Below are 9,253 nucleotides of genomic sequence, written 5' to 3' on the forward strand. Positions count from 1 at the left end.
AGGATCATAGAATCTTGAGCCTTGACGAGAGACGATTTCATCTGACCAAATTGAGTGCAACCAACAAATCGACAACATATGTAATACCATATAACGATCCATTACGAAACTGATCTTTCGCATCTTTACCATATGAGGAACGACCAAAGCGCTCTTATCTATATTTCCAATAGAACTAAAACCTAGAAAGACAAGGACTGAAAAAACTCCGAAAATAGAGACGAACAAACAGATCTCACCAAAAGGGAGACTTTTATTGATTAATTCATAATGTTTCATACTAAGAATTGATAAATAAAGCTATTTGGGGGGCTTACCATCGGTCAATAGTCGATAGAAGCCCCAAATTTGATTGGTGGAGGTCAGGGTTTTTTTAGAGAGAAAAGAGTAACATAAAAGCTATCATGTATATCGTAGCCACATGTTAAGAAATCCAAAATGAAAATAATTAAAGGCTATTTTTATGGGAAATTGAAATATGTAACTATGTCTACCTTTTTTTCTAATAGAAAAACATTTAATAATTTTATTTTGGGTTTCTTAACATGTGCCTAAAAAATCCATTATTATTATTATTATTATTATTATTATTATTATTATTATTATTATTATTATTATTATTATTATTATTATTATTACTCTTATATTAGAGTAAATTAGAAATTACTCCCTTTTACAAACCAATTTTTTAAAATAATTTCCTTTTATAATTGTTTTTTTAAAATCTCCCTTAAAATGCATTTTTGTCAAAAAAAATGCTTCAAACTCCAACTTAAGTCACTTATTCCGTCTGTTTATGAACTTATTACGTTTGTGGCTTAGCCAATTTATACATTGAAAGGTATAATAATGATAATAAGTTCAAAAACAGACAGAATAAGTCAACCAATTTGGAGTTTTGAAGCAACTTTGATAAAAAAATACATATTAAGAGAGTAATTTAAAAAATTATAAACGAGAATTATTTTAGAAAATTGGTATGTAAACGGGAGTAATTGTTATTATTATGACAAGATATAATAGCGTAACGACAACACATGCACCACGTGTAATGTGAAAGTGTGGCAAATGTAGTGTGCAGGGGTATAAGTTGCGATAAAGCTAGGTAGTAGTGATGCAAGACCAGAAGATGATGACGGACGAAGAAGAAGCTCTCCTCCTCCACTCCTCCAAATCCAAGGGTGGTTTTAGGACTCTCCCTTTTATCATTGGTATGCATTTTCCCTCTCTCTTTTCTACCATTACCTATTTCTGTATCACTTCTCACTTGAATCATATGCATGGGAACTCATTTATCCAACTATGTAAATTGATTTTCTCAACTTAATTAAGCTTGCTCATTGCCTTTGACAAATCCATTTACGTACTTTAATAAATCACTTCTCGACCTCGCGATACATGGGCTTAATTAAGCCTAGTTGGCTAGTTATATTGTTCGAGTTAAGAAAAAAAAAAAAAAAAAAAACAGAGAGAATTCCAATTTCCGAGGTATACACATGTTGATGGATAATTTTTTTCACAAAATCTCATTGAAGACGCCACGTATCCGTCACTTTGGAGTGACGGATACCATTTCCTCTCACAAATGACCCAAATAGAGGAGAGAGGGAAGCACATGGGGTGCCCCTACCTTGTCCCCCTATCCATTTTGTGAGTGGCATTACCCGTCACTTGTTCCGACCCGTCTTCAGTAAGACTAACTGAATTTTTTTAGTCAACACCATGAGATTTCTGATTTTCTTATGGCCGAAGGGATTGATTAAAACTTGAAACATAAATGGGTCCACTTGTCAACCAACCATCTCAACCAAAAGCTTAGCTTAGTTGATGGTTGGTAACCTGCGATTGATTTTCTACTCCAAGTCTCTAACACGCCCTAGGCCCGTCTTTCAGCCCGTGCGGCTGCACAGGGCCCCCAAATTTTGGGCCCAAAAACATACCTAAATGACAAGTTAATCTAGCGCATAGTTGGAATGTGGAAAGAATTGTGTGTCAATGGTTTGTTTTCTGCCTCCCAATACTTAAGTCCTGTGTTCGATTCTTACGCCTCTCCCGTCTTTTATTTTGCTTGCATTTGTACAGTTGGCCCACATAATAGTTTTTATTTCCATATGACCATATATCCTATTTCTAGCAAATGGGACTCTAAATAAGTATTAGATCATACCCATATCTTGTACTTAAAAGTTCAATCCAATTTAAAATAATTTCTAATAATTAAAATCACTTAAAAAATACCCAAAACAATTGGGAGACGACTTTCAAATTGGCTCACGAAATTAAATAACTAATAATTTTATATTCTTACATGGGTTTAATTTATTAAGAAATTGACTTTATAATAAAATTTACGTTTGTTTCATGATATGTGCAAAATAAGATTTATATAAAACTTAGAAAATTTTCGCTTCCGAACAATAATAGGGCCCCCATTTTGAATTTTGAATTTTCGCACAGGGGCCCGAAAACTCCAAGACGGCCCTGACACGCCCTCACACGAATATCCTTCAGGCTAGGAGTGAGGAGTGAGGATGCAAACACAGGCCTCGAAACCTGCTAATATTCGGTATTCCATTTTAGAAAAAATTATGATACTATGTAAAGAACCATCTCAACCAAAAGCTAAAAACTTAAAAGGTGATTGGTTGGTGGTCCTAGGATTGATTTTATAGTCTAACACCACTAAGGCCTTGTTCTTTTGGACTTAAAGTCACTCCCTTTAAGTTAAGTTCAGCAAAATTAAGTTAAGTTCAGAAAAGTTTAGCAAAATTGAGTTAATTTCAGCTCCTTAAGTTAAGTTCAGAAAATTTCATCAAAATTAAGTTCAGAAAAGTTCAGCAAAATTAAGTTAAGTTCAGAAAAATTAAACTCTAAAAGTTAAGCAAAATTAAAATTTTTATAATATTGACGAGTTTTAAAAAAATTATACGACTTTCATGCAAATCGATTTTTAAAACAATTCAAGATTAATTATTATCCTATATTTTATACTAAAAAAATAAAAAATATTTAATTTCTACCGCACTCTTGCCTATTCCCCACTCATATTTTATACTAAAAAAAATATTTTATACGGATGCACACTCTTAGGACACATGTTATACAACATGAGAACGTTCTAGGGACAACAAATTCAGGCATGTTTGATAACAAGCGGTAAAAAAGCTATGTACAAGATGCGAAATAACATAGTCAAAAAAATTTGACGAGACAATGGATGCGACGGGGTGAGCTCAAATGAAGATGAAGAAAATGATCGAAGAGGAGGATGATTATATGGAACTAGATGATTAGATAAAAAAATCTAAAATGTGATTTATTTTTTATTTTTATGTATTAGGGTAATATACATGAACATACTAATTTATATACATAATTTATTTTTCGCAGTACACATTTTACTCATTATAATACTTTTTGCCTAAAATTTTCCATTTGTTACCCGACTAAATTTTCCATCTAATTCTCTCTACTACTAACCCTAATTCCTCTCAAAATCAACAGATTTCTTTAATTATGAATAATAATTTGAGTTCAAAACAAGTACTTTGTTCGTTAATTATTTTATTATTAATCGAATTAGTGTTTTTCCTTTCAATTTGTATAGTTTATTTTTAATTTAGGGTTTGTATTTGTAATTACTATTGTTAATGGAAGGGGATGGTGTAGTATGGCGGTGGCTGCTCGCCGGCGATGTGGGCGGCGGAGAACCGATGCGCGTGAGGGCGGTTGGTGTCTGGCGGCGGGAAGGGTTGTGGCCACCGGCAGGCTGATGGTATAGGGGAGGATCAAGAGCGGTTGACTAGTTGTTGGTGTTGGTGCAGGTCATTACGTTGTTTTACTTTTTCATTTTTTTTTTCTTTTTCTTTTTTTTTTCCATTACTGCGCATTACATTGTCTGTGAAATTTATTTACGTAGTACACGCTTTGACGGTGTTAATGGATGAGAGAGGACATTAGAGGTGAAAGAAGTAAAAGGGAATGGGAGAAAAAATGAGAGGGAAAATGGGAGGTGTATAATTGTCAATAGTGAACTGTAATAAAGAAAATGCATACTGCGAAAATTAACACTCTTTATATAAAGGAAAGTATTTTATTATCTTAACTTGTGTTTCAAGCTATTTTTTTTAACAATATTTTCTCATAATAAATAATACGCAATTGCTAAATCCCGCACTACCTTTTACTAAATCCCACACTTCTCCCTAATATTCCATAACTACCCTTGCTCATAAAAAACCCTAAAAGAGTTGTCTCCTTCTCTTTCTCAACCTAACCAATTCATTAACAACTCGACAATTATGATTGTAATTCGCATATCCAAATGTAATTTCTAAAATCTATCAACCATTTTATTAAAATCGTCTTTGAATTGATTTAATTATTTTTTTTTTTCAAAAGAAGTTTTTTTTTTAAAAAAAGAAGTAGGTTTTGAATGGATGGATTAATTTGATAATCAATAGGCTGATTAAATTGAAACGACAAACTTTTTGACAAATGAACATGATGCAAACTACAAGGCTACAAATATTAAACGCATCTGATAGATATAATTGATGATGAATCAATCGAAAAAGCATTTTCCAGATTTGGTTGCTGCAAATATTCATCGTCATCGTCGGAGTACGACGATGTCTCTGTTGGTGCGGAGTTCGTATGTTCGGTCGGTGTATGTGATGCTCGGCGTTGGGAGGGGTGCCGGTATATGTATGGGGGCGGAGGAGGGTGGTGGCCGCTGGTGCAGGGAGGTGGGGGGAGGGTGATTGGGAGGGGATGAAGGGTGAGATGATTATTTTTTGGGGTTTTTCATTTTCTTCTCCTGGTAGGTGTGAAAAAATGACAGGGGTACACTCGGAACAAGGGGAGGAAATGTGCGGGATTTAGTAAAATAGTGTGCGGGATTTAGCATGTCCCTAATAATAATAACAATGTTGTCAGGATCGGGATTCTACTTTGAATCGATGGGGAGGGTAGGATCGAATCGGTAGAATCGAATCGAATCGTAGAATCGTAAGATTCTACAAATTCACTAAATATAGTTTTTATTTGGTAAAAATATATAATTGAAGATCAAAACACTTATTTATACCCAAAATATTGATAATTAATGATTTTAGTATCATTTCATGAACATGTTTCGACAAATGACATGAAATTTGGATTTTACGATGTCGTTATATAAAATTTATTTTAATATGTTTACTATGGAGTCGGATCGTAGGATCGTAAGATCGTACTATGACCCTACCTCTAGAAAATTTCAAATAAATAGGATCGTAAGATTCTACAAACATGATAGAATCGTAGGATCCGGGATCGGACAAGCATTTTTGGATCGTAAAATCGTAGAATCATAGGATCGAATCGGGATTCTGACAACAGTGAATAATAATAATAATAATAATAATAATAATAATAATAATAATAATAATAATAATAATAATAATAATAATAATAAATAATAATAATAATAATAAATAATAATAATAATAATTGGTATTGTATTGGTAAGTATTAAGTGAAATTAAATTAAAGTTAATTCAAGTTAAAATTTCTCAATTAAGAAAAGTTAAGCTCTATAAGTTAAGTTCAGAAAAGTTAATTTCAGCTCCTATAAAAATGAAGTACCTATAAGTTAAGATCAGCGACTTTAAGTCCAAAAGAACATGGTCTAAATCTAATTTTAATTACAATGCCTGACTAATCAAAGTTGACATGTAATGAATTAATCATCCGTTTTTTTAACAATACTCTCCACATTCGTATGTGGGCAATGAGTTAGAAATGTCATATTCTTGAATTTTAATTATAATTTTGGCGATAAATATGCGACTTGCGTATTTGTTATCGACTATATATTTTCATCTTTACCAGTTCTAAGGTAATAAAACCGTCGTACGCATACATGCAAATCGTTATCCAGTACAAGATGAGAATATAGCATCAGTAAATGGGCATGTTGTATGAGCAACGATGTCAAATGAGTTTCTACTGCGCCCAGTATCTTAAGTCTGTAACCACAATTCCTGAATGATTGAAAATGAGTTTTTGACTCGCCGTTTGGATATTTCATGAAATGTAAAGGTGGGTTTATGCACCAAAATGCTACTGAGTAGTAATTTACTAATTTCTGGCTGACCATACCGATTATGTTTAATTGGGTTGCATACAGTAAACAAGGCATTTGAAAATGTGGCAAGTTTGGGGCTGTCGCCAAACATGATAGTGTATTTGATGGGAAGTTACGGGATGAAGTTGACCACCGGCTCCAACTACATTTACTTCTGGTCCGCTGCCATGAATTTTACTCCTGTCGCTGGTGCTTTCCTTGCAGATTCTTGTGTCAGTCGCTACCATATGATCGGATTTGGTTCCGTCATTAGTCTCCTGGTATACATACCTCTTCATTTACCCAATCTTTTTAATTCCTTGCATTATCTAGTCGGCCTGTCTAATTAATTATGCGTCTCCCAGATTATCATTATGTAGTACAATTGTTAATAAAAACTGTGTGTTTTAGGGGATGATTTTTCTTTGGTTTACTGCTATGATTCCCGGTGCAACTCCATGCAACGAGTCTCAATCAGATCAATGTCGATCCCCAAACGTACTCCAACTTGGCCTTCTAATTTCATCGTTCATTCTAATGTCGCTTGGGGCAGGGGGAGTAAGGTCATCTACCTTCCCCTTTGCGGCAGATCAGTTGAGCAGTGATGATATTGCAAGACGGCCAAACCTCATAGAGCAAGTCTTAAATTGGACTCAGTTTGCTTGTGGTGTTGCTGCTATAGTTGCAATGACGGTTTTGGTCTACATTCAAGAAAACTATGGTTGGAAAGTCGGGTTTGGAGTTCCTGTTGCATTCATGCTATTGTCTTTTCTTTCTTTTTATATGGCTTCCCCCATGTATATCAAGTTGAAGCCCAAGGGAGGGTCACCGGCATCATTTGCTCGGGTTTTGGTGGCTGCGTGGAAGAAGAGACGCCTCACTTTGATTGGAAGAGATGATTTAGTCTACCACCAGAGGAAGGGATCAAGGTTGAAAATCCCAACAGATAAACTAAGGTCGTCTTTCTTTGCCACTAATTTTTAAGTATTACACTGCAATCATTAGCTTAAGCTTTTACTTGCCCGAATCAATGGTTTAATATCCGGAGTACTAAGCAATTTAAGGATTTAACTTGGTAATCGTCAAAAAATGAGTCCTCCATCTTGAACCTTTGTTTTATTTTGAGAGATCAAAGACTTTACTATGATCTTATGGTTAATCTCGAATCAATTGTCATTGTGTGTAATCCAAAAACAGACTCCCTCTTATAACATGAGTAGGACTAGGTATGCTAAACCCTTCTAGCCTCCCACTTGCACGGTGGCTCTTGAAGCATAGTGTTAATGTTGTCGTTCGAAAATTGTATTCCCGCCTTTCTTACTGTCACAATTTCTACGTTAGTTTCCATTTGCAGAGAGAAAATTCTGACAATCTGTGTTAAGTATAGGTGCTTAGACAAGGCGTGCATCATTGTTAATGCTAAGGAAGAACTTGCCTTAGATGGAGCGGTTTTAAATCCCTGGACATTGTGTGAGATAGATCAAGTAGAAGAGGTCAAAGCAATCATCAAGGTGCTCCCGATCATGTCAGCAGGGATTATAGTGTCTGTTAATGGCATCGCAACTGCAAGCGTTCTCCAAGCTCGGTCCATGGACCGTCATCTAACCGAAAACTTTGAAGTCCCGGCTGGCTCGTTTGGGTCCTTCTTAATCATCGCAATTGTACTATGGATCCTCATTTATGATCGTATACTAATCCCTTTAGCCACGAAAATTTTAGGTAAACCTGCCCGCTTGACCCCTAGAACCCGAATGGGAATCGGGTTGATACTTTTTACTATGTCGGTGGCTGCTACTGCAATCGTAGAGGGTGTTCGTCGTGAAAAGGCGATCCAACAAGGTTTTTCGGATAACCCAAGTGGGGTGGTTAACATGTCTGCATTTTGGCTGTTATTTCATTCCCTGTTTGCTGGTATGGGTGAGGCGTTTCTGGTGATCTCCCAAACTGAGTTCTTTTATTTGGAATTCCCGAAGACGATGTCGAGTATTGCCACGAATATCGGATCACTGGGTGGTTCAGTGGCGGGTCTGCTATCAACTTTGCTAATGAACACAATTGACAGTATTACAAGTAAGGGTGGGAAAGAGAGTTGGGTTTCGAGCAACATAAACAAGGGTCACATAGATTATTACTATTGGCTTCTTACCGGGCTTTACTTGCTCAATTTCTTCTATTATCTTTTCTGTAGCCAGGCTTACGGCCCGTCTGATGCTCAACACATGTTACGGCCCGAGGATGAGATGATTTCTGATGAATAATTTGATCTTTTAAGTCTACATAATTTCAGTCATGTAGATACTGAATATTCCTTCAGGATGTCATAAGTTGGTTCTCTTTTCTTTTCTTTCTTTTTTTTTTTTGCTAAAATGTAAGCAGCTTCATTGATAAACTTACAGCAATTACAAAGTATACAATTCTAAAGATAGACAAATGCTCACACATATAATTATCAACTTGAATCCATTTAATTTCATGTGATTAGCTTGAGCTTCTGCTGGTTTTTTTAGATTTCATTTAACAAATAAATCATGTCTTATTCTTTGTTGCGAGTGCACAGTTGATGCTTATGCTCCATCTGCACAAATTCTTTCGATTGAAGTGAACTGTGAGTTGCTGCATTATTGGATGATCTGATGATAAGGATCATCAAATATTCTAGTATCCAAGGTTGAAACAGTTGAATTTTCTGTAGTTTCTGTAGGCATGCATATTGATTGTTTTTGTGAATCAAGATATTTTGATTATTGATTGTTTTTGTGAATCAAGATATTTTGATGTTTGTAATGTAAAGCAAAGAAAATGATATTTCATGGAAATTAAATTAGAATTGAACCAAATATTTTACACTGTAGAATTTCATTTTTTAGCCTTTATATAATAGGTTATTGTATTAATAGAGGAGAAATTAATGAGGTAGATTATTAGGTTATTGTATGCCTATTATATAAAGGCTAAAAAAATGAAATTCTACTATGTAAAATATATTAACCATATATCTTCTATACCTGCAAAGCAAGAAACAAATCAACAAGATAAATCAAAGGATTAGTCAAGTGATACTCTATCAATCAATCTCCCAATCAAGTGATATGTTCACATTGTATTTTTAGGAAGATAATATTTAGAGGCTCCTTTTCCTAGCCT

At 34.7% G+C, this 9,253-nt stretch overlaps 1 protein-coding gene across 1 annotated transcript; it reads left to right on the top strand.

Annotated features, from left to right (window-relative positions):
- Window positions 1-1,046: 1,046 nt before the first annotated feature.
- LOC141600218 (protein NRT1/ PTR FAMILY 1.2-like) lies at window positions 1,047-8,601 on the top strand. The gene is made up of 4 exons (XM_074420399.1): window positions 1,047-1,211; window positions 6,173-6,390; window positions 6,521-7,065; window positions 7,497-8,601. The coding sequence occupies exons 1-4, from the start codon at window positions 1,115-1,117 to the stop codon at window positions 8,365-8,367; spliced, it is 1,731 nt and encodes a 576-aa protein (XP_074276500.1). The 5' UTR covers window positions 1,047-1,114; the 3' UTR covers window positions 8,368-8,601.
- The last annotated feature ends 652 nt before the right edge of the window (window positions 8,602-9,253 follow it).

This window comes from Silene latifolia, chromosome 9 (genome assembly GCF_048544455.1).
Source record: "Silene latifolia isolate original U9 population chromosome 9, ASM4854445v1, whole genome shotgun sequence".
NCBI lineage: Eukaryota > Viridiplantae > Streptophyta > Magnoliopsida > Caryophyllales > Caryophyllaceae > Silene > Silene latifolia.

Coding starts and splice junctions, on each gene's coding strand:
- LOC141600218 (XM_074420399.1), top strand. CDS start 1,115: ATGCAAGACCAGAAGATGATGACGGACGAAGAAGAAGCTCTCCTCCTC. Junction 6,391..6,520: donor GTTCCGTCATTAGTCTCCTG/GTATACATACCT, acceptor TGTGTGTTTTAG/GGGATGATTTTTCTTTGGTT. Junction 7,066..7,496: donor ATCCCAACAGATAAACTAAG/GTCGTCTTTCTT, acceptor TGTTAAGTATAG/GTGCTTAGACAAGGCGTGCA.